This window comes from Plecotus auritus (genome assembly GCF_963455305.1).
Source record: "Plecotus auritus genome assembly, chromosome: 8".
NCBI lineage: Eukaryota > Metazoa > Chordata > Mammalia > Chiroptera > Vespertilionidae > Plecotus > Plecotus auritus.
The window spans coordinates 14,331,766-14,358,009 of record NC_137782.1 but is presented as its reverse complement, the minus strand read 5'-3'; the positions used below and the strand labels follow the sequence as shown (position 1 = coordinate 14,358,009).

At 45.1% G+C, this 26,244-nt stretch overlaps 1 protein-coding gene across 2 annotated transcripts in view; it reads left to right on the top strand.

Annotated features, from left to right (window-relative positions):
• The window catches only part of SETBP1 (SET binding protein 1), a 355,347-nt gene that overhangs the window by 152,913 nt on the left and 176,190 nt on the right, over positions 1-26,244 (top strand). For both annotated transcript variants that reach the window (XM_080684674.1, XM_080684675.1), the window contains exon 3: positions 25,623-25,676. In XM_080684674.1, coding sequence (XP_080540800.1) covers positions 25,623-25,676 — 54 coding nt within the window. The remainder of the gene's footprint in view (positions 1-25,622; positions 25,677-26,244) is intronic.

Genomic DNA, 26,244 nt, shown 5'->3' with positions numbered 1-26,244 from the left:
TCGGTGACTGATGTTTTCAAGTCCAGAAGAGGAAGTTGCTGGAGGGTCTTGATGGCTAGGGAAATGATACAAGGTACATGGAAGCTTCCAGAACAAAACAGTCAGGGATGCCTATGTGGAGTGATGAGGTTGTTATGGGACTGGTGGACATAGCCTAGGAAACGTTTGCTTTCCAACATGATGTAATATTCATGCTTACACCTGAGACCTGAAAAAAGAGAAGGCCTTGGAATGAATCAGTGACTACTAAGGTTTGATATTGCGGGCAAGTTTTTTCTGAATGGTAAAAAGGAGTTGCACCTGACTATTCTCTAGACTGTGGGGCAGTTGCCAGAGAGGTCAGTTATAGTGATTAGAGGAAAGACACATTTCCCATGTATTTTTAAACAAAAGAGATTTGGTTGAGTGTCATTATTGCACTGGATGGTGTAGTTTTCCCACCCACAGTGAAATCCCTCCTGGACCATGGTTCCTCAGAGGCCTGGGACCTCTCCAGGAGTCCCACACAGACATCCGGTATCTTTTACTCTCCTCATTGCTCTTGGCCCCTTCAGCGGTGCCTGATTATAGTCATTTAAACACATAGAACTTTCTAGGGAACAGGAGGCTTCACACTTCATCTCATTAACCTACATGGGCACCTGTGAGCCAAATTCCCACCCAAGGCACTCACATGTTCTACTTGATATTCTTCAGCAGCCAGTCTCTGATCTTTGGATGATTAACTTCCCTGTTGTGCACTTAATGTGGAGGAGGAAAGCTGGGGGCCTCCAGGGCCATAGGCTCCCCTAGGGATGGCCCATTTCCACACACCCAGTAGTGTTGGGAGGAAGGCACACTCTGCCCACCACTCTGGGGAGCGGGCTCATTGCTCTCTCTAGGCTCGTTCCATGCAAGGCCAGCCCCCCAACTGCTGCTTTCTCATTTATCTGTATTCACCAGGGAGCCCAGTTTTAATTAATTACCATCTACACTCTGCACTCAAGGGGGAGACCTTCAAGTGGGAGAGTGGGGGGAATAGACATAGGGATTCAGTCAAGATCTTCAGGTTGGAAGGCTTGGTATTGGCAACCACACTTCTTCGCAGAGTAAATGAATGAGAGCATCCAGTTTTGTGCAAAGCTGCCTATGAAATCACCTCTTGTTGTGTCCCAATGCCCAGCAGAGGGGCCCTCTGGAGGGGGCCTGAGACAAGAGCCTTCACCTGGGAACACAGCTTCTGGAGTTCAGGATTTATAGACACACATTTTTTCCTGTTGATCTTGGAGGGCTTAACCCTTAAGCTGCGAAAGTCTCCTTTGAAATGATTCAGGAAGTGAGCACAGTGGTTCTTAACCCTTGGCTTCACTTACCAACCACCTTTTTTTTTTTTAAATTTAATAAATCTTTATTGTTCAGATTATTACAATTGTTCCTCTTTTTCCCCCCCATAGCTCCCCTCCACCGGGTTCCCACCCCACCCTCTGCCCTTACTCCCCGCCCCCACTGTCCTCATCCATAGGTGTACGATTATTGTTCAGTCTCTTCCCGCACCCCCCACACCCCTTTCCCCCCAAGAATTGTGAGTCCACTCCCTTTCTAATTCTATTATATTCACCAGTTTATTCTGTTCATCAGATTTTTTTATTCACTTGATTTTTAGATTCACTTGTTGATAGACATGTATTTGTTGTTCATAATTTTTATCTTTACCTTTTTCTTCTTCTTCCTCTTCTTAAAGAATACCTTTCAGCATTTCATATAATACTGGTTTGGCGGTGATGAATTCCTTTAACTTTTTCTTATCTGTGAAGCTCTTTATCTGACCTTCAATTCTGAATGATAGCTTTGCTGGGTAGAGTAATCTTGGTTGTAGGTTCTTGCTATTCATCACTTTGAATATTTCTTGCCACTCCTGTCTGGCCTGCATAGTTTCTGTTAAGAAATCAGCTGACAATCATATGGGTGCTCACTTGTAGGTAATTAACTGTTTTCCTCTTGCTGCTTTTAATATTCTCTCTTTGTCTTTTGCTCTTGGCATTTTAATTATGATGTGTCTTGGTGTGGTCCTCTTTGGATTCCTTTTGTTTGGGGTTCTGTGTGCTTCCTGGACTTGTAAGTCCATTTCTTTCACCAGGTGGGGGAAGTTTTCGGTCATTATTTCTTCAAATAGGTTTTCAGTATCTTGCTCTCTCTCTTCTTCTGGTACCCCCATAATTCTGATGTTGGTACGCTTGAGGTTGTCCCAGAGGTTCCTTACACTATCTTCAAGTTTTTGGATTCTTTTTTCTTTTTGCTTTTCCGGTTGAGTGTTTTTTGCTTCTTTGTATTTCAAATCTTTGACTTGATTCTTGTGGTCCTCTAGTCTGCTGTTAGGTCTCTGTATAATATTTTTTTTATTTCAGTCAGTGTATGTTTAATTTATAGTTGGTCCTTTTTCATATCCTCGAGGGTCTTGCTAAATTTATCGGCCTTTTCTAGGAAATTCTTGAAAAACCTTATAACTGTGGTTTTGAACTCTATATCCAGTCGTTTGCTTTCCTCCATTTCTTTCATTTGTGATCTGTTTCTTTGTCTCCGCATTTTCGTTGCTTCCCTGAGTTGGTAGAGTAGCTTTGTGTGGTAGGTGTCCTATAGAGCCCAGTGGCTCAGCTTACCCCAGTTACCTGAGGTGGACACTTTTGGTGCACCCCTTTGTGCACTGTGTGCACAGCCTTGTTGTAGTTAAGTCTTGATTGTTGTTGGTATCACTGGGAGGAATTGACCTCCAGGCCAATTGGCTATGTGGATCAGCTGTGTCTATGCTGGGAGAACTTCTGTGCTGGAGACACCCTTATGAGACAAGATTTGCAAAATTGCAAAAGCCTCTGTGCTCAGCTTGGATGGGGCCGAGTCTGAGGGCTGAGTAGACAGCCTTGGCTTCCCATCAGCCCTGCCCTATGAGGTCCCTGGGTTTCAGTGTCCCTCGGTAATCGCTGCAAGCACTTCTGAGAGAAAACCGCCCTTGAGTTTCGCCCGCTGCCAGACAATCCAGTTTCTCCCCAAATGAGTCTGGGTTCCCAGAAAGTTGCCCGGAACTGGAGTTTGGCACAGTCGGGAGCTTCTGTCTCCCTCCAGCTTTAGAATGCCAGCCACGCACTCAGCTGCCCATGCACTCAGCAGTCAGTCCTCTCTGCACGCGCGCGCCCCCGGACCTCTGCCTTCCGCAGCTCCCCTGAGTCTCAGTGTGCTTTCTCTTTTCCTGACAGTCCAGATTCCCCCCGAACGAGTCTGGATTCCTAGAGTCTCACCCGGGACTGGAGTTCAGGACAGTCAGGAGCTTTCATCTCCCTCCTGCTTGGGAAAGCCAGCCATGCACATAGCCGCCCATGCACTCAGCTGCCCATCCTCTCTGCGCGCATGTCTCCGTACCTCAGCCTTTTGCAGCTCCTCTGAGTCTCAATGTGCTTTCCTCTTTCCTTCTAGTTGTAGAATTTCCACTCAGCCAGCTTTCCTGTGGTTCTGGATGGTGTCCGTTTTGTCTTTTAGTTGTAGTTTTGATATTGTTGTGTGAGGCAGCAGTTTAGGTGTTTACCTATGCCACCATCTTGGTTCCTCTCATTTTTTTTTAATTTATATGTCAAATCCTGTTACTTTACTTTTTGAAAAATGTAATGTTCCAACAGCATCTTTTTAAAAATTGAGATGTATTTCACATACTATAAAATTCACCCTGTTAAAATGTACAATTCCATGCTTTTTAATGTATGACAGAGTTGTCAGTCATCATCACCATCTAATTCCAGAACATTCTTGTCACCTCAAAAAGAAACCCATACTCATTACCTGCCACTCTCTGTTTCTCTTCTTCCCAACCCCCTCCTCACCCCACCCTCACCCCCACCTCAGCATTAGGACACCACTAATCTACTTCCTATCTCTATGGATTTGCCTATTCTGGACATTTCATATGAACGAAATCATACAATATGTGTCCAGCCCCCCATTTGAAACCTTGTGAATTGAAATAGCTGAGCCTTATATGTGTTTTCAAAAAAACCTCAGGGGATTAGTTACAGCCAGGGATTGAGCATCCTGGCAAAAATATGTTGAAGTGCCTTGCCCGAGGGTGCCCACATGCCCCTGGAGACAGTAAGTGCTTAGGAAATGTTTGTTGAAGGACCAAATCCACATTCTAGAGAAATCTCTCAGAGCCTAATATGATTAGGGTACCTGCCCCCCTAAATATTGGTTAGTCCAAACTTTTCCAGTTAGCTGTTTTATCATCACTATATGGAAATCTCAGTCAAAATCCACTGTAGTCTCTGTTTCCCCAAATCAATAAATTGAATGAGTCTCTATGGTTGTCACCATCTCTCCCAACTTGAATAGAAGTTTTCCACATGGGGCTGTGGCTGGGAGATCATGGAAGGCGCTGTCCTTTCCAGAGAACTCTCTAATGACAAGGGTAGTACTGGTCACTCATAGGAACTTAACTGAAATGGCCCTCCTGGCTTCTCCTAAATGCATCAGAACCATAGCTCAACTGACATTAGAAAGATGAAACACAGCCTGGAACAAATGTGCGGGTTGGGAGCGCTGTGGGGAGGGAGGTTACAAACAGGCATAAAACTGCAGTGATTAGAAGACACAGGTGAGGGTCTCCATCTCTGTGATGTCTGTGGGGTCTGTTCAGTAGTCCCTGCCCTGCTTCCCCATTTCTCAGGCTTCCTGTTTTCCAGAGGTGCCAACCCAGAGGACACTCAGGCCACACCTGTTTGCCTCGCGCCACCTACATGGTCATTTATCACAGTAGCATCTCCATCTTCTGCTTTGTGCCTTCTGGATGAGAACACTGAGCTGAGGAACCCTGGGTCACCTCTCCTAGGCACCTGCAGAGATTGAAACACTCGGGAAGTACACAGGGCAGTTACTCAATGTCCAAATGTGGCCTGCCGTTGGGTGGCATAGTGGGAATGGTTTGGGGATACATCTCAGTGTTGGGGACACAAAGCAGAGTCCCCCTGTTGGAGCAGAGAGGAATTCATGCCTTGGTTTGTTCAACAAATCCTTTTGGAGTGCCTGCGAAGTGCCAGGCACTGTTGGAATGGTGCAGTGAGTAAAACATGGCAGGTTTCTGCATGTTGGGAATTTACACTGAAGTAGGATGGGACAGAGGGTGGAAGAAGGGAGAAAGCAGTGAGTTAGCAAGCATATTATAAAATATCAGACACTGATAAGTGTACAAAGAAAAATAAATCAAGTCCAGAGGATAGAGAGTGATGGAGGAGAGGAAGAAGTGGCAAGGTGGAGAGACTAGTCCGATACACAGCATGACCTGCATGAGTTAGGGAGAGAGCAGGCAGTCCTCCCAGGAAAGAGAATTCCAGGCAGCATAATCACCCTGGAAACTGAAAAATAACTCTAGTATTGGTCCTCACCCTGGATAGATTAAAATTAAAATATCTGTGGAGGGAGAGAGATAGTGTGTGTGTGTGTGTGTGTGTGTGTGTGTGTGTGTGTGTGTGTGTGTGTAAAACTCAACAGGTGATTCTATTGCACAGGTAACTAGGATTGAAAAATATTATATAAGAAGAACAACACAGGGGGCATTGTGGCTGGAGTTGAGTGAGCCAGCGGTCCAGGAATGGAGGATGAGTGTGGAGAAGTAGGCAGAGTTCAGCCAGGTTGTGGGGGGCCTTGAAGGCCATGGAACGGATGCAAATGTCATTGGAAGTGGTGGAAAGCCACCAGAGTGTTGCAGCAGGGGGCCATAAGCATCATAAGAGCTCCATGCCAGAGCAGCACACGTGGCCTCTGCCTTCTCCACGAAGTATCAACAAAACCTAGAAGTGGCGGGCGAGAGGCTGTCTTTGCTTGTAGAGTCTGTACACATAGTTAATCCTTGTTTGCTTATGTGTCCAGAACAGACTTGTTTACACACAGTGCAGGCTAGAAATCTCAAAACTAGCAGGCCTTGTGAGTTCACCACATTCTCCCTGGCGTTCAGGATGAGGAAGATAAATGCCTCTCTGATAACAGGGAGGGCCTCCGACTGTCTCATTTCTTCCTAAGAAGGTGTTTTAAAAAATTCAAACATGACAAAACAGATGAGGAGCATTGCAGATTACATTTCTGACAGTGCACAATCTCTGCTCATCCAAGCCTTGTCATTAGGAAGCCTCCTGATTACCCTGGCAGCTCTGGCTTCTAACTCCTCGTGGACAGAAAGAAGTATGAAGAGAATTACATTTCTCCAGGGATGGGGTCAATGGTCATCCTGTGCATTGGACAGCTGGCTCTGGTCATATTGAAGTGCCGTGGCCTCAAGTGTTACTGACAGAATGGCTGATGGCCCTGTTGTCACTTCCTTTATGCTCACTATCACTTACAAATTAAGCTGAAATTGTAGATTCTCAAAAATCAGGGAGGGGAATCTCCACCTGCTGTCCCAGCTTTCCCACATTCATTGTGAGTCTCTGGTCCTGCAATGTTCAGGGCTACATGGAGACAACACTGAGGTCTGGAATGGGTGCCTATGCCATAGCTGCCTCGCTGTGCCACTGGGAGGGGGAGACTGGCACGGGGCCTGTGCACTTCTGTTGGCAATGTATTAGTAAAATAGCTCTGGGCATTTTACATAGAGCATTGACCTTGCAACGCCAGTGCCAACATGACAGGCACCCCTGTGTTCTTGCTCCTCAGCCACCGTTCTGTTCTCAGACACTGTGATTCAATAAACATGGCCCTGGACTGAGAGTCGGAGGCTTGGGGCTTAAGCCTAGGCCCCTCCCAGACTAGCACCATGGTGTTGAGCAGGTGGTTAGCCTTGTAGAACTTCAATTCCCAATCTGTTAAAGGAGACCACTCAATTGAGTATGCTCTGGTGTTCCTCCTACCACCATGAGTTTGGGATGGGCTGCACATTTGGCTAGGGGCTGGTGTGAGAGTGAGCAGAGGGTGAGGTGGGTGTGGTGAGGGGGGTCATGGGGAACAGGCTGTGGGTTCAGACAGAGAGGAGTTGGGAGAGGAGTTCAGCTCTCCACTCAGCCACTTCCTAACCCTGTGGTCTTGGGAAAGTGACTTACTATCACTGAACCTCAGATTCCTTTTTTAAAAAAAATAGTTTTTTATTGATTTCAGAGAGAGAGAGAGAGGGAGAGAGAGATAGAAACATCAGTGATGAGAGAGAATCATTGATTGGCTGCCTGATGCATGCTCCACAGTGGGGATTGAGCCCACAACCTGGGCATGTGCCTTGACTGGCAATCGAGCCATGACCTTCTGGTTCATAGGTGGACACTCAACCACTGAGCCATGCCAGCTGGGTAAACCCTAGATTCTTTATCTTCAAAATGGAATTGCTGAGGCCTACTCAGTGCTGAGAAGTAAATGAGACTGTATGAAGCACCCAGTACACTGAGAGCCTATTAAATGCAGGCTAGCTATTATCACCGACACCCACTCAGAGCTGGGTAATTATTTACACCTTTGGAGTATTCCGTTATCTTCCAGCATGATGTAGAACTCAGCAAGAGAAAGATTAGTTCTCTTAGCATTCATTGGCTTTTATTCAGAATGTTTCTCAATTGCCCCCAAATCTTCCCACTTAGTGCTCACCTCTCAGACTTGATCATTTTTGGTGTGAAGGACCCTGCAATATTGTATACAAACTGGATCTGGCTTTTCTTTATCCTCTAAATCAGTGTGGTCCCTGGGCTCTGTGTGGGCTGTGTGGTACAATGTATTGAGAATTATAGCATTAACTCATGCCGGAGTGTGGAATTGGCATCCCAGGCACCCATTGGGATTAAAAAATGCATGCAGCTCCCAAAGGACTCTTCTCCTTTTAGGGAGGTTAGAATCTGCCCTGCATCAAGGGGGCCACCTGGTGTTGCCATGCACCCCGGTTATGTGTACATATCATTAATTAGGCACAGATGGTTTCCCATATCAGGGATCAGAGTGAGGCACCCCTAACATCCTTGCTCTAGAAAACTTTTTTGTAAAGAAGCAGCTCTTGGCTTGCTTCTGCCACTTGTGCCACCTGTATACCCTCTGATCTCCTCCTCTCTGGCCCCTTGCAAAGGGTACAGAAGTTCAGGTGGAAATGGAGTACCTCCAGGCACCCTCATGGATCATGTAAAAATGAAATTACAGGACACGCTTATGCCACACTCTTTGTGCCAGTAATTCACCTTTGGCGGACACTTGTTGCAGGTCTGCTATAGCCAATGACTGTGCTTGGTCCTGGAGTTAGATGCCAAGTCATAAACATCCAGCTCTGCCCTCAAGGAGCTCCCAGTGCCCACCTCAAAGACTGAAAGAGCAGCTGGGAGGGGTGTTCTAAAGTTCACTGCATAACAGCTGCCCTTAGGGGCTTTGGTCTGGCTGATGGAGCAGGGCTCGTACCCTCATCATCATAATGATCATCATCACCAATATTGCTGTCAATGTTGTCATTGTCATTTTCCGAAGTCAAAGGAATTATTTACACTGTCAATTCCAGCCATCAGAAGGACGATGCATGCTAAGCGTCACATGGTAGTACAGATAGTACAGGGTGGGACAGTTCAGAGAACAGCGATCCAAGGACACTTCTTGAGAGTGGAGTCTGTTTGGATCTTAGTGATGGTCATAATCCTGGTGGCCCAAGAGAATTGGGGTATCAAGCTTTACTCAGACAGAACTTGTAAACAGAGGGAGAAATCTGGGCTGAGATTTCACTATTTTTAGGGAAATGGAGCTCAGGAAGTTACTGGAGCTTGTGTGCAGGAAGGAATAGGTAAACTCTTAAAGGCCCAGAGAATCTTGACTCCTTAGCCCTTCTAGTTTTGCAGCTTTTACAGTAGTGTTCTTCCTCCTCTCAGAATCAGCCACATGGTCCTCTTCCCAGCTCTGCATCGGTTGGGGCAACTTGCTTTATCCCATCCTCTCTCTGGGCCTCTTCCTGCTTCTGGATCTCAGTGTCCTCCTATAAAATGAGGAATTTCGAATTCTTTGTGAATCTAACACTGAATGAGCCCTGCTTGCCCTCGGTGTACTCCTGGCTCCACCTGCCTCCTCAAGTCTCCAGGCTGGGAATGCCAGCCTCCAAAGGGGATACTTGACCATGAGCCTCTCTCTGGGACCTCCCCAAGGCTGCCGAGCCTCAGGCAGGCAAGGCTGCATGCTGCTCCTAGGGTCTGCCCTTTGGACCACCATGGGCTGCCTGTCTCATGCCCTAGGCTCATGGCCTTCTATGCCCTCCCAGGTGCAGGCGGCTCTGGGCAGTGGGCAGGAGCCATGGCTTTGATCACACACACAATAACCTCAGCACTGAGGCATCCATGCTAATCACTTTTGATTACAAATGGATTAAATAGGACAGCAGCTGCACAGGGATGCTTTGATTCAGGCCTGCTCAATAATGAGATGCATAGGCACAGGCTGGGAAGCTGACATCAACCCTGCCCAGCCCCACTCCACCTCCTTCGGGGGCATCTTTGGGCAGGGGGCACTGCTCTGAGACACAAGGGAAACTGAGGCAACTCATGTAGGCCCTGCATTCAGCTAGCCTCATCCATGATATCCCCCAGAGCCACCCAGCATGTCTGCCCTTTGCCAGTGGTATAGCCCTGTTCTTCCCATTGCTGCAGGGAATGCAGCCTATTCCCTGGGTATTCCCAGGACAGAAGGTGCAGAGCGAAGGTTAAACAGCAGCTGCCCTTCTGAGATGAGTCCCGAGTGTAACTCAGGAGCAGCTCTATCCACAAAGGGCCCCCCTTCCCGTAACTACGCCCCATATCTGTTCATTTGGCTTATCAGAGATAGTAGAAATAATGTCCTCAGGATAATTTTCATGTATAACAAGTATGAAAGACATTCATGACCCCCTCTTAATTTTCCCCCATAAATTCTGCGTACTGGCCAGGATTTTTGGACCTTGTTCAGAATAAGAACGTGGAATACAGACAGGTAGAAGGCTTTGCCCTGAGTCTTTGTGTAGCCTCTCTGGCTCTTTAGAGAGCAGCCCAGGCTCTGTCATCCTGCCATGGAATCATCCACCAGCTCCTCTTTCCCCTCATCACAGACTGTCCTGTGAGTATCTGGTTTCTGATGATGGCTCCATGAAAGCAGTGACCGCCTGTGTGTGTCTATTTTTGTACAGAGATTGAACCAATTTGGGGTTGTGGGGTATGAGCAGCTGCCTTGGCTAAATTGCAAGGCTCAAGGGAGGGAAGGGAGATAAGAGGGATTCAGCACCAAAGCCAAGAGTTCTTCAGGCCCTTAGATGCACTACTAAATTTGACCTTGAGGCATTTCATGTTTGGCCAAAAGCATTAGAAAGAGCAATGGGGAATCCCCTGTTTCTAATCAAAGCTTCCACAGAAGAGCCAGTTTCCACCCACCTCCTGCCCACCATTGCCCTCAGCCCAGGAAGACAGGTAGTCAACCTGTGCTGAGGTGGCTACTTAAAAATCAGCCACAACAGAGCCGTGGCTAAAGCCCCTTCACATTGCCCACAGGCCTCTCACGCTAAAGGATTCCAGAGAGTCATGGGCTTAGAAGCAGGTAAGGGAAAAAGAGGGATACAAAGTTGAATGCCAGCCACCCCAGCTGTTGATGTGGTACCACACAGTCTCCCCATTATTCATTCAGTGGTCCAGATTGAGCCTCACTGCACTCCTGAAAGATATAAGAAGAGGAGGCTACTCACGGTTATGAAGCACTGGCCTAGGGCTCCTTACAGGCATGGATTTCATCATCCAAACATCCCTGTAGGGAGCCAATGCTACCACTTTTTATGTGGAGAGAAAACAGAGGCTCAAGATTAAGCTGCTGGAGAGAGTTAGTAGCTGAATTTGGGTCTAGTTGACTGTCAAGCATGACAGAGCACATGGCCTCTTCTGTCTTCTCACTTCCCAGGTGAGTACATTGAGCTCTAGAGATGATAAGTGACTAGAACAAGGTCTAGTGCTAGTGGTGGCAGTAAAGGATTAGAATTCAGGAGCCCTACCTCATTCTAGCCTTCCTTCACATTGCAGAGTGCATGGGCCTTTCCAATTTGCAGATAATTTTCCTGCTTGAGGCCCTTGGGCATGATGTCCCATTTCTCTGAGTGCCTTCTCTACAACTCTGTGCTTAGCACCTTCTGCTCTTTCTACAGGGCTCAGCTGCATTATTGTTTCCTTGGGAACACCTTCCTTGACCAACCCCATATTCTCAACCAGGTGTTTCTCCATGAAATCTCTTGTGATATCCACTTTTCCCCCCATTTATTCTTAACTCTGCAACCAGCGCGTTTAGGTGAGAAATGGTGAGAATATGTATAGTATGGAAATTGGCAAATGCCTTACATCAGTTCTTTTTTTATTCTTTTTCTCCCAGAGAGTCAGTTATTTAAGATTTGCCAGCACAGGAGTGGCTAGTAATTTACTCCTCCCACTGACACAGTGGGCTCAGCCCTGAGAGCCACATTGTAAGGGAGGCATTTATACGCTAGATGGTGATGACACAGGAAACCATGTTCAGGGAAGAAGAGCTGAAAGCACTTGGGATAGTCCACTTGGAGATGTGTGGCTATGACACCTGTCATCGAGTGTCTCAGGATGGCCAGTGGCAGAGAAATGAGCAGACTTCTGTGTATGCATGGGTGGGACTGGGGAACTCGGGAAAGGATGAGTCTGGAATCCTCCAGGTTTGGTATTTGGCTCAGAGTTGAGGTGTGGGGTCTAGAGTAAGTTGATTAGCCCATCTGTCTGTTCCTCATCTGATAAATGGGCTTCACATTCCCTATTGAACAGGAAGATCAGGACAGTAAAAATAACAGCTAGTTCTTGTTCCTCAGAACTAGGGGGTGAGTTTTTTTTTGTTTGTTTGTTTGTTTTTTAAAATATATTTTATTGATATTTTACAGAGAGGAAGGGAGAGGGATAGAGAGCTAGAAACATCGATGAGAGAGAAACATTGATCAGCTACCTCCTGCACACCTCCCACTGGGGGATGTGCCCGCAACCAAGGTACATGCCCTTGACCGGAATCGAACCCGGGACCCTTCAGTCCGCAGGCCAATGCTCTATCCACTGAGCCAAACCAGTTTCGGCTAGGGGGTGCGTTTTAATGAGGCACATTTCAACCAAGGAAAGGTGGAATTTGCTAAAGACTGTTGCTGGCCACTAAACTAGCAAGTGCCACTTCCTCAGAGGTGTTCAAACTGGGTGTCCATCTGTTAGAGACGGGGATTCCTGCGTGGGAGGGGGTCTGGAAACTCACACCCCAAGATCCCTTCCATGCTAAGACCTGTGAAGCTGAGAGCGTGTCCCTGGGCAAGTCACCGAACAATTTTTTGCCTCATTTCCTCCATCTGTTAAACAAGCAGGAGAGTTTCTCTCCCTTCCCTTTTTCAGTATTCATATGAGCAGCCCCATGTTCTAAATCTGGCCTCTCTCCAAACTTGTCATGCCCAAACTTTTTTCTCACTCTTATTTTCCTTGAACTTACCATGACTCTAAATTATATTTATTTTTGTTATTCAAATTAATGCTGTTTCCCCAGTTATACTTTGGGGTTCCAAGAGCTCCAGGTCTGTGTTTTATTTGTTCATTGGCGTATCCTCAGAATAAAGGCTACATGGCACTGGTGATGTTGGGGTGATTACGTGAGCTCATCATTTGTAATGTTTTTAGGTCTAGGAAGGAAGGGTGTTTGGTCAATCTCACCTTGAAATAGTGCCATGTTCCCTATGACTTGACTATGAACAACATCTGCCATTTTGTACCCAATTGGTGATAAATAGTTAATAATTAAAAGAAAATGGTCAAACTCTTTTTAATGGTAGGTGGAAATAAGTTTTGTCTTAGAATTGGGATACTTGTTAGTATCTCATGTGGTCCAGGACCAGCCTTAAGGTGCATGGAGAGATAGGGCCACTGCTGTTGACTTGTATACCTCTCATTTAGATGTGGCGAAGACAAGTGGCTGGACACAGCTAGGCATGGCTTCCCTACCCTCCTGTCCCTCTTCTATCCCAGAATCAGGCTTGCTTCAGATGGCTCTGCATGTAGCAATGGGCCCTCTGCCCTCCAAATTATGGGCCTCTCTCCCTTCTGTTCTCAGCTATGATTCTTTAGATTTGGAATTTCTTTTTATCAAAAGATATCAGGACTCAATTTTTTTATGGCCTGTTTAGAAGTAAAGCACAACAAATAGCTATCCTGAGAATATCTGCACAGTGATCCTGGTATAATTGATCGACAGTATACACTTTCCAGGTTTAGTAGGAAGGGATGTGCAGAGAAACAAGAGACCACTTACTCTCTGAAAGACCAGTGAGAGGTGGTGAGGGCACAGATCCTCCTAAAAATACATTAGGTTTTGCCAATTACCCAGTTCTGCCTAGGGCCCTCTTTCTCCTTACCTCTTCCCACTCCTCTATTTTTGCTATTTTATTTCATCCCATGTACCTTTAGAAATGTTTTATGTGAAGCCTGATCATGCCTTGGGTGACTGATAGGGCCTCCTATAACCTTTCCAAGATTCATAGGCTGTCAGATCATGGGGTGATCATTCAGAATTCCTCATGTCAGAGGTGGGCAATTTTAAGGGCCATGCAGGGATATAACTTGCCAAGGTCCCACTACCAGTGAATTTCCAAATGTGGCTACAAAAGTGAATATCATCAGTCTCTGTGGTGGGCCCTTCGTCTGTGCTATAAATAAAGGGCTAGGCACATAATTATTAAAGGGGCCTCAGACAGAGTTAGCAGCTACTTCCAGTCCTGCTGATGTAGCATCTGTGTTGCATTCATTCTCCTCAGTCTCAGTGGGCAAAGTATAGAGAGGCAGCCCTCACCTGAACCAGCCAGAAATTCTGGGCAGGTTTGCCCAAAGACAGGTGGACTGTGAGTCAGGAACACATGGGATTCTGAGTGAGAACAAGTAAAGGTTGTCTTATTTGGAGAAGAGGTCCAGGGAGGTATAATCCACATTTCACTGAGCCATTTTGATGAGAAGGAAATCTCATTTCCAGATACCTCTGTGAGATGATCTTCTTGTTTTTGAGAGTGACATCACAAGAGAGCATTTTGAGCAAAAGTTAGTGAAGGCAGGACTGTGTGAAACACAGATACATACACAGCCCAACAAAGATGAGTTACTGGTGAGCCAGCTGTTTCCAGAAGCCTTGTATAGAATACAAGAGGGGAAGTCTTGTAAATTTTATTTTTTTTATTATAGTTTGCATTTAACACTATTTTGTATTAGTTTGAGGTATACAGCACTGTGGATAGACATTCATACAGGTTACTAAGTGTTCCCACCAATAATTCAGTATTATTGACTGTATTCCTATTCTGTACTTTACATCTCTATGACTATTTTGTAACTATCAGTTTGTACTTCTCAATCTCTTTACCTTTTTAAATGAATCCCTCAACCCCCCGCCCCTCTGGCAACTATCAGTCTGCTCTCTGTATCTAAGAGTCTGTTTTTATTTTATTTGTTAATTTTGTCCCTTAGGTTCCACATATGAATGAAATCATATGATATTTATCTCTCTCTGTCTATCTTATTCACTTAGCACAATACTCTCTAAGTCTATCTATGCTGTTACAAATGGTAAGATTTCATTCCTTTTTGTGGCCAAGTAATATTCCATTGTATATATGTACCAAAACTATTTTACCCACTTATATATTAAGCTTAATTTTTTAAAATATGTTTCTATTGATTTCAGAAAGAGGAAGGGAGGGGGAGAGAGAGATAGAAATATCAATGATGAGAGAGAATCATTGATGGACTGCATCCTGCATGCCCCCTACTGGGGATTGAGCCCGAAACCCAGTATGTGCCCTGACAGGAATCGAACCATGATCTTCTGGTCCATGGGTCAATGCTCAACCACTGACCCACATCGGCCAGGCTCCACTCGTCTATTGATGGGCATTGGGTTGCTTACATATCTTGGCTGTTGTAAATAATGCTACAATGAACATGTGCATTCCCCTGAAGCTGTGTGCTTGGTCAAAGAGGACAGCCTTACCTGAGAGGATAAGACCATTCTTGGGTTAAAGCTATAGGAGTAGCTGCAAACTCCAAACAAGCTCTCCAGAGTGGCTGATTTTAAGCAAAGTACCAGAATGTATATATTTCAAGGAGTCATGCCTCCTTCAAAATTATCTAGAAATCTTGAAAGGAAGCTAGTCTTGTTTTTCTGAGGGTATTTTCTTTGGAACATTGTTACAAGCTGTAGAATATCTTGAATGGTGAAGAATCATTCTGGACACATCAAATGTCTTGGTCCTCAAAGAGCTCCTGTCCTAGGGAGCAGCAGGACCCAGTAGGGACTCAGCACTTATGATGCCAGTAGTACTATTGGCAGAGCAGGGCCACTCGTGAAAGTGATTGCACATTGGTTTGTGCAAACAGCTTTCAAATAGCAATTCAAAGACATGCTTATTTCAACCAATAGCCAAGTATATAAACAAGCAAGTTCTACTTGCTTAATTAAAATGAATAAGCAAATGACCTGATCTTTAAAAAACTTGGTCATCTTTCTGATGAAAACCATAAGCAGAGGTATTTGATAAACAAAGATAGCCTTTTAAATTTTAGTATTGAAAGGCGGTTTCTTGTAAAGGAGAGGAAGAGCTCCAGGTTTCACTTCCCTTATCTCTGCTGAAGATGGTTGTCTGTCTTTCCTGAAGGTCACGCCTCCTGCTGTCCAGCTCCTTGATCCTGGGATGCAAACTGCCCTTCCTGCTTGCTCCTTCTCCTTCTCATTCTCTGTTGGATTCGAAGAGGATGTCATAGCGTGTCTCATGCATTTAGTAACAGAGATGGATCACTATAGATTTCCCATTTCTGGGTATTATTAAAACTGCCCACTTATATGATCATAATGATACTACTCTCCCTTGGGATGCAGCTATGCCTTCCCCATCATTGGTTCCCCCTTTTTATAAATACCTGTCTCGTGTCTTAGTTTGTGTCTCTAGAAGGCAGAGATCTTCTCTAGGTGGCATGACGTTACTGGCAGTGCCACCATACGGTGTAGTTAAGAGTGAACAAAGGCTTTGGACTCAAATAGAACAGAGCATGTTCTCTGGATCTGTCAATGACTACCCTATCACTTTGAATATGTCACTTAATGGAGCTAAGTGTCTGCTTTCTCAGTCATAAAATGGGTATAATCATAGTACTGCATTATGAGAGTCTTAAGGGGATTGAATGGTACAAGCTGTGCTCTGGAAAGCATTTAGGAGTTTGTGGGGATTCCTAGCATCCATGATGATGGCCTGAACTTGGCATGCTCTCAATGCTGGAAAGAAAGAAGAACTGGAGGGAGAGGAGGTAAACTTGGTTAGGAAGGGAAGATACTCATAATAATTAGCAATGTTTGAAGCAGTGTACGGTGTACAGTACAGACTCTAGTGAGTCCTAGTCAGCCAGGATTCAAGAACAAAGATCCTTTGAAAAAAGTCAATTTGAGTTCAGAGAAATCTGAAGGGAAGATCAAAGTAATAGGATGTTACCTTAGATGCCTACACTGTGAGGTTGCATGGGGCTAATGGGAAGTCTGGCTCCCACCTTCATGGCAGGTTATCTGGGCACAGCTGGCAGTGCCAATGTCCCTGGGCTTAGGGCTAACTAACTGGCAGAGTAGGAAGGAAGGAAGCAAGATACAATTTAGGGATTCCTGAGGGGGTCACAGGCACCTTAGAGGACTGGAGTTTTATGATTCAAAGCCGGGTTCAAGTTCAGATTCTGTCACTTTCTGCCTCTATAACCTTGGGTGAGTTATTTAACCAATTTGCCTCTCAGTTTGCTCAATTATAAACTGGTAAAAATAATACTATCCTACATAGATAATGCAAAGATGAAGAGAGATAATGGAGTAAAAGCATCTACCTGCTATAATAACAGGCAAAAATAGGTCCTGAAAGATCAATTATTTTTTATCTTATAATTAGCAAAGCACTTTCTGGAGGAGGCCCTTCCATTTCACCTGAGGCCTATAAACGCTGTGGCTGCCTACAGTGTAGGGTTCAGCCACCACAGGGTCCAACTTGACATTATCCCTTATTCACCTGTAATCGTGATTAATTTGGTCAAGAGGGCCCAGATTCTCAGCCCAATGGGCTACACTGAGCTAAGGAGCAGAGCTCTTAACTCTGCACTCAGACACTCTCTGAAGCAAGCACCTTCTGCCTTTTCCATTCTCTGCTGCCCTGTGAACCTAAGGGTTTAAGTCAATTTCCTGGGTTTCACCAAGGATCCCAGAAAAGATTCAGTACTAGCCCTGGAGCCAAGTGCTCCGATCATCTGGGCAATCTAAGCAGAAATTCAGTAAATGATGAGGAGAAAAGAGACGTCGTTGACTTTCCCCCCAGCACCCAGCTTTGCTTAGCATATGTACAATGAGGGGAACCTGCTTGAATGGCCTCTTCCAGACTTTGGAAACAGCCCGCAGATGCTTGCATGTGATTTTTTCATTTTGTTTGAAGGAAAGAACCTATAGCCCAGACTGTGCTCCTGCGAGGTGACATATCTTTAGCTCTGTCCTTTCCTGGTAAATTAGTTATGCTTTCTTCAGCGTGTAGCTTGGTGAACTTCAGATGAAGAGAGCATTTTTCTGATGAGGACTCATATGTGGTAAGTCTTAAAGGCAGTTTTCTTAAAATGAGGCCCGGCTATGTACCTATTCTGCTAACTAGTAAGAAGGACCATCTTGGCATCTTTAAAAAGGTGAGCTGGCTAATTTTGTTTCCCAGGTATATTCTGTTAGTACTTCAAATGGCTTGCTCACCGTTGTAGGGGCCTTCTCTTTTTAGATAGGAGTTTTCAAAATTTCTTTATTATAAAGCTTTAAATCAAATAGATCTTAACCCGGAAATCCAATATAAAACATCAATAAAAGTTTAGTTGTTTTGGATTAAGTGGGATTGGGCTGGAACTCTCCACCTTCGCCCCTCTCACCCACCTTACTCTTTCGTGGAATCCAGGACTCTGTAGTGTACAATTTGAAAACCACTGTTCTATAAATTTCCTACGCGTGATTCATTTTGAAGGGTCAGCGCATTATAGAGGACCTGATAAAAGCTCTAATAGTGCACATTCCAAAAATAGCAGGCGGCTCATAGACTGTGATGAGTCAGCCACACCAGGCTCCAATGCCATTCTAACACCTACTAATTGTGTAGCCTCAGAAACAACTTAACCCTTTTGAGCTCTTTTCTACCAAAATACTTAATAAATGGGGATATGAACTCCCATGTCACCAGCTTATATCAGGTTTATCTTTGTAAATGTCCCACCCAATGCTATACCAGGTGCCCTCCATGAAATCCAGTTTTCTTGGTCTGGGGAACAAGGCATTTAAAAAGAATTCTACTGAGAAGTTTCTGAAGGGCGGGGCGAGTTTCTGTAGGTTCACCAGGTTCAAATAACATAAAACAAGACTCATTGTCCTGGTGAGTTCTAGATTAGGGCAATCAGAGGCCTCTTCTTTCATCAGCTCTCATAGTTGCAGCTCTAATCTGCAAGAAAGATGAAAGGCATTCCCACCCAGAAGTTGAAATAGCTTGGACAACCACCAAATATCCACCCCACCATAAGAGCATGGGTTATATGTGCAAGGTTACTCATGGAACTAAAAAACATTAAAAAAAGGTAAAAGCTCTTTTGGCTGCATATCTAGGGAATTTGTTACAGCTCTCACCTGTAAACATTAGAACCCCATCATTTAACAAATAACAAAAGAAAAATATAAGCCATCAAGACCAGGCTTGCCGGGAGTTATACTCAATTATTATTAGTCATGCTTGCTACTCTTTGGGAAGGAGCCCAAAGCTAATCCTGCCTCCACTGTCAGTGGTTTCAGGTTTAACCTTTAAAAGTCCATGAGTCTGAGGAGACTTAGCAAAAGGACTTAGTCCAGCTAGGATGGCAGCTTCAAGTGTGCACCTTGCCCCTTAAGCTGGTGGGAAGCTGACTGCGTGGCCTCCTCACCACCCACCCAAGTGCCTTGCCAGTCAGATCCAAGGCCTTTTGAATTGTAAGGTTTCTTACCCTTTGCTTCAATATGGATGTGACTACAGCCTCACTAAGACCATGAACCTGTGTAGCAGTCCAGGTGACCGTCTATCTCAACTCCTACTTGCACACCCTCATTGTCTTCCCTCCTGTTCTTTTGATTAGGAATTCTCCCAGAAAGTATAGATAGCCTCTTAGAGGCTTGTGTTTTGGGGAAGGGGGAGTTGCTGGAAAAGAGGAAAGAGAGGAAACTAGAGAGAGTCTGTTTCAACTCTTTTTCATCCCTGAAGTGAGAGGACCATTTTGGGATGCTAGAGGTATGGGGCCAGAGGGAATATGGGATTCATTTTATAGGTGCTAAAATAAGACCTGAGTAGGTGAAGTAAGCTTATAATTAGTGAGTGGAGGCAGACCCAGGGGTAGGACATGCATTTTGTCACTCCCAGCCCAGTGAATGCCCCTTTGTGCTGCGTTGTTCCATTTATCATTGCTGTGAAAGAGAAGCTCCCTGTTGGTTTCATTTTACCTCCCTTATTACAATTTCCACATTTACCCCTGTGGTCCCGATAAACTTGTGGCTTATTCATGGATGGTGGCTCCAGAGCCTGTTGCTTGGTAGAAATCACCTTAACTTTCTTTCCTTCTCTCTATCTTATCCCTGACTTACTTTGCAACACTCCCTTCCCCTTTCAGAATCTCCCAGTCCTCAGGTGTTAGGGCCCCTAAAACTTTCTTTGGTTTATATACATATCATTGGTTGTGATTCCTGATTTTCCATTGGATTAGTCACTTACTCTTTCTTGGCCTCAGTTTCCTTTTAGCCAAGAGAGAAGGTGGGGCTAGTTGGCTTCTAAAAACACATCTTGGCTTTCTGGGACACTGCCTTCCACATAGGCTGTCCTGGTCTCTTTGGTGGGTTGAGGGGTTGGGGTGGGATGGGGTTCCGGTTCCGTCTTATAGCCAAAGAGGGAAGTAAATGATGCTTCACAAAATAAAGAGGGAGAAAAAGATCTAGTTCGTACGAAATAAGAAAGAGAAATGAGAACAGATTGAAAATAGGGAGGGGGTGCATGTTAAGTGTAAGTCTTACTTAATAAAAGTTGTCTTTAAGGCAATTTGAAAATGGGTCATTTTGGCTCCCCAAAACCATCTTTGCTCTGATCCTTTATCTACCTACCTACCTATGCATCCATCCATCTATGTATCCATCCATCCTCTCACCTGCTGTCATCTATTTCTCTGACCCACAAGGGAGGAAAGTGCAGGGAAAGCACATGACCTAGAGCAGCAGTCGCCAACTGGTGGTCCATGAGGTCCAAAAGGTTGGCAACCACTGACCTAGAAGATCCCCAGTGAAACCAGGTTCAGTTTGTCCAGCTGCATGTCTGTGAGGCCCAGATCCTTCTGGACAGATGTCTAGAGTGACCCACATCTCCCCTTTTGTGTCAGTGATATCCTTCCAGGCGCATGTGTCCTGGGTCAGCCTGGGAGTTATATGAGACCACAGCCTACCCAGATGTGCTGTGCACCTTTGGTAAGAGACCAGCATAGGGGAAATGATGTTTCTGGGGCAGGGGAGGAGGACACGGGAGGAAAATGGAACAGCCTTCTTCCCTCCTGTGAGGGAACTTCTGGAAGCTGTAGAAGTTCGCAGGTAGGAAGGAAGCTGTTGGAGGAGCAGTCCTAGGCCTAGGGAAGTCACCAGGGGGTACTGGCTGCAACTGTGTGGGGGTGACTTGGTGAGCAGTGAGAGAGCAGAGAGCTTCTGCCTGGGGAGCTGAGGAGATTCCTCCTCTCACCTGCATAGGACCTCACCACTTTCTTTATCCTCCTCCAATCCTCCCTGCTCCCCAGCCTGCCCCTCAGGCTAGGAGAGACCAAAAAACACACACAAAAACCACTTCCCAAGAGAGAAAAATGCAGCTCCTCAAAGATGGAAAGCAGAGCCATCCTCCTAATATTTTTAATTTGGGATGATTCAGAGACCGGCGAATCGTGTCAGGAATGAGAATGGCCCGAGACAGGGTCCAAGGAACAAACCTGGCTCCATCAGAGATGAAAGAATTTTCTCCTTCCTTTGCCTTTTAGGTGTAATTCTGTCTGCCCTTCTTCCCTACACCCGCTCAGGCCTCTCCCTGGAGCTTCGCAGACACTTAGCCATCCTGGGAAAAGGCAGGAGCCTTTCATTAACTTCAGCCTGATGAAGTCCCAGAGCCCAGCAGATTGCATTCCCCTACCTCTCTGCCTCCCTACCTTGGGTCACTCTCCACACAGTGAGGCAGTGAGCTGTTTTCAAATGGGAAGAATGAGAATGGGGTCTGGTTAGGGGCCCAGAAGGTCTGGACCTGTGCTTTTTAGGTCCGTGGCTTTGTGGAGGAACAGGCTCATCTCTGCTTGCCCGTGCCTCAGTTTCCCCTGGATTTTTGAGCACATTTCTTTCACCTCCAGGATGGAGGCCAGCAGTTGGCTTTGTCAGGGTGGGATTAGACTGAGATGGTTGCTGAGGGGCTGGGGGTGAGGGGACTTGGCCTGTTGTGAATTATCAGTGTGATCCTGAATTCACTATCAGAAGGACTTAGTCTGCAGTTTTAAAGTTTGTTTTAGTGGCAGAGCGTTCATTTAAAATGAAATTGTATACATGAAAGAGGGTAAAACAGAGCCACTCTGGTTGAAGGGAGGGAGGGAGAGAACACATGGAGATCTGGGTACACCACCTTCCCTCCTTCCAGTCCCCCAGCAGAGGGGGCTCCTGAGCCCTCTGGGGACACAGTGAATTCCTCATCCACCCTGGGACCTTCTACTGTCTCCCTCAGGTCCTGACACTGTAAGAGTGGAAGTCTCTTTTGAGGACCAGATAGATATAGGTGGTCTGGAGTTTTGAATATAGGAGAACTTCCTGAGCTATATTTCTAACGCACATTTGAGCACCGACTTCAGTTCAGAGGACGGCTCCTTCCTTTCCTGGGTGCAGAATGTGTGGGCATCTAGGAAGTAATCAGTTGGAAAGGAGAGCTTTCAAGAAGCAGAGACTGTGTTTCGCTCAAGAGCTCATGCGGTTGGGTGGAACATGATTAAATCCTGGAGCCAGGAGGCAGGGATTTGGGGCTGATGGTGAGGAAAGGCTATTCTTTGGAACTATTGAGAGAGGAGGTCACAGGCTTGCCTTTGGTTATTTCCCAGGTCATATAACACCTGAGATGCACTCTAGATTGTGAATAAATAGTTCAGGATCTACAAGGTAAGGAATTCAGAAGTTTAGAAGTTACTGAATAACCATCCTTGATACCACCTCCCTGCCTCACCCAACCCACCAATTAAATTGCTCCTAACACATCAGAACTGCAATGGGCCCATTGAACATTTTATTATTTCATCCACAGGAAGAGGGCCTCTCTCTCTCTCTCTCTCTCTCTCTCTCTCTCTCTCTCTCTCCATCCCCTTTCGATTTCATGCTGTCTTTTCTTCAGTTGAATCTTTGACTCCTGCACTGATGTATAAGCCAATATTCTCTCATAAAACCTACAGCGGACAGAGAAGAGTGTTCCCATTGCCGATTAATTCATTCACATGTTTGAGTGCCTACTTCAGGCAGGAAATACTCTAGATGCTGAGTGCCACATCCTCTTGTCGACTTGAAGGGTATCACCAGCCGTCTCTCACAAGTATCTTCTGCAGGCTCAGCAGTTTAGTCATCCTAGTCCCCGCCATTGACAGTACTCACCACTTTCCCTTAAAGTCATTTGACCAATATGTATTTATTGACTAATTATATGTCCAGACTCCTCAGTACTTTGAGAAATGTAGAGGTTACATGAGATAGTAACCATGGTCTTGTTGGGTACAGTCTTGTTAGGTAAGAAAAAGAAAATAAAAAATACATGTAACAGCACAAAACAGAACTTCAAACAACTAAGAACTAAATTGCATGCATCTAGGTCCTTCTGAAGAGAAGGAAAAGAGGGTCTAATAGTTCCAGGGATAGATCCTGACTTTGTTGAGCTAGAGACACTATGAATAATAACCAAAAATGCCACATCTCTATTGCCAATCAAACAAATGGATATGGTTATTTCTCAAGTCCAAAACCACTGGCATGAGGAAATAGGGCATCTGATAAGGTGCTTTGAACACCCTTGTGGTTGATTTGCAGTTGCAGCATCAGAACTGGGAGGAACTAGACCTTTGGTTTTATGCCTGCTGTCTGTCTACCTGCTGAGCCCCATTAAAAGGAGGTAGAAGAGTCCCTGCCCACTGGACTGCAAGGGTCTGGAGAAATTGAGATTTGGTTCCTATATGCTAACACATATTGATGGCCTTGTCCTTAACAAGGTCACTCTCATACCCATACCTCACCCCAGCCTTTCTTTTCCTCCTTCCCAACTCCATCCTAACCTGTGCTCTGCTTAATTTAGAAGTCTAGGTTGTACTTAGAAGATCTGAAGAGTGGATGGTCATTACCAATTAAATAAAATAATGTCTGGAAGGAAGGATCAGTTAAAAGTCATTCATGGGGACACGTGTTTTATGTTACTGCCTGTAGCTCACTTGACTAATAGTCTGGCACTCATCTTTTTTCCCTATGCCATGTCTCATCAGCGAGTTATCTCCAATGATCTATAAATCAGAGGCATCACATAATAAAAGAAAGAGGATGAGCTTTGGGGCAATATAATTTAGATTTAAATTCCCAAATACCTATACTACCTGTGTGACCTGGAAAATGTTATTTAAATTCCATAAGTCTCAATTTCTCCCATAAAGTGGAGCTAATTTCTATGTCATGATGGAGTTGTGAAGATTAAAAAAGAAAAATTGTACAAAGCAGCATTCACTGTGCTGGGCATCCAGGCGGTGGATCTTTAATGCATTATAATGCCCTCCTCTCTGTCCCCTTAATGTGTGCTATGGCTGGCCATAGGTAGATGCAAATGCTATGGGTGCTGTACTGGGACTGGGAGTCTTTTTTTCATGTTTCTGTTCTTGCAGCTGCCCCACCTCAGGTGCCTCGATCTACCACCTTTCAATTTTCAAGGCTCAGTTCAAACTCTGTCTTATTTAAGCAGCCCCACCCTGACCTTTCTTAATTTACCTCCACATGTTTATGCTTACACCCTACTACACTCTGCTCACACTGATATACACGCCTTATCCTTTGGCCAACTTGTAGGTTTCTTAAAGGCAGGGACTAAGTCCCATAATGTTTGGCTTTTAGTGTCTGGTCAGACATCCTCATGTCTTGTGGTTGGACTGTTGCATTACCAACAGAGGGGCCAAACTGGATCTGTCAGATGGTGCCATCTTCTCTTGGGACCTTGTCCATGGAGAGCTGATCCTCAGGCCTTGGTGTGGGGAGAAAGTACAGCTTTGACATTCTCCACCTCCTCTCTGCTCTGTCCCAGTGTTAACACCCCTCTCCCCATTATTTTTGGCAAAGTCATTTAGAGAAGCCAGAAAAGCCCAGTTGAGCTTTTCTGAAGGTTGGAGGCCTGGAGTCCAGCATGACTCCCTCTCATTCTCAAACCAAACATAATATTGTTACAGCAAACATGAAATCTTTCCTATTTTTCGCAAATGCTCTCCAGGCCTAACAAAGCTAGTAGTCACATTCCTTGAATCAAAATAATAATCTGCCCTTTTTTCTTTACCCCACACTTCTTTAGCATTTTTGCACAAAAATACAGAATGTTATTATTTTATTATTTAATCATATGAGTCAACTAAGTGCTTTTTGGAGAGGATGCAAAAATATTAAAACCTCACCTTTACCCTTTACTATTTTTTTAAAAAAATTTTTTTATTGATTTCAGAGAGGAAAGGAGAGGGCAAGAGAGACAGAAACATCATTTATGAGAGAGAATTATTGATTGGCTGCCTCCTGCATGCCCCACATTGGGGAGCCCACAACCCGGGCATGTGCCCTGATCAGGAATTGAACTGTGACCTCCTGGTTCATAGTTTGATGCTCAACCACTGAGCCAAGTTGGCTGGGCTACCCTGTACTATTGATTAAACACAAAGATACAGAAAAATAGATGAACTTGACTCTTGACTCAAATTATTGTGCATGATAATTTGAGGCATGAGCTATGAATATGTAAATAGTAGATATGAAAAAAACACATGATAAAGAGAAACTGAGTCACATATAGCTGGGAAGAGAAAAGGGTCATTTTTACTGGGCTGATTAACAAAAAAGAAGAAAGAGGAAGAGGAGGGAATGGGGGAGGGGAAGGAGAAGGAGGCCTTTAGCTAGTGGTATCACAGGCTACTTTGATAGTAAGAAGGAAGTCAGGTACCCTCTTCCTAAGACATGTATACATCTCTAGACTCCTGTAATTGAACTTACAATTTCAGGGAGGCTGGATCTGTTGAAGTACTTCCATAGACCATGATCTCTAATTCAAGCATTGGGGACACTTGTGAGAAAGGTAGGAGGCAGTAGAGAGGGACAATGCAGTCAGAGATGTGGTGGCCACAAGGTGAGAAGGTCTTTGAGTTGATGTTCCTGGCTCTTACCTTTAACGATTCTGCTTCTTTAGCTCCAGATCTAGTCTAAGGTAAGTCCATTGCTGATCAGTCATCTTCAGGATAGTCTGACTCTATGCAAACTTTGAGAATTCTCACTAAGGAAAACTCCTTTGTTTTTTCCAGCTCCTCACAGCCAGTGACCTTGCAGCCAGCGACCTCAAAGGATTTCAGCCACAGGTAAGTTCCACTGAACCTTTCATGACGTTTGGGAGAGTGAAATATTCCAGTTTATTCATGAGTAAAAAAGTTGGCATCAGGGCAGAAACTGCCCCCTTGTATTTCCAGCTTCTCTGACTCAAAGTGCCAACCTTGACAGTGACCTGGTAGCTTGTCTTCTCCCTCCAGCTCCCCTCTCATCTCATCATGACCAAAACACCTTTATCTTCTCTCTCTCTCTCTTAATATTTTATACTGGGGGGATATATAGACCAACATGCTTGGAATGTGTGGTGGTGGGTGACTTCACTTAGGAATTGATTAAACCAAGGAGGTAGAAGGTGGAGTGGGCTGCTGTATTGCCCTGTATTTCTCTTTTATATTTTTTTTTTTTGGGGGGGGTCAGGATAGTTACATTTGTTTAATCTTTGTGTGCACATGCCTTGTAGTCATTGGTCTGGCAACTCAGTTCATCTCCGACTTCAGCCCATCTTGGTTAGTTTTGCTGATCTTGGTTAGGAAATGAGCCACAACTCGCTCTGGCCAGAATGCTGTTTAGAGGTCACCATGAGTAAACTGCAAGAGGGCC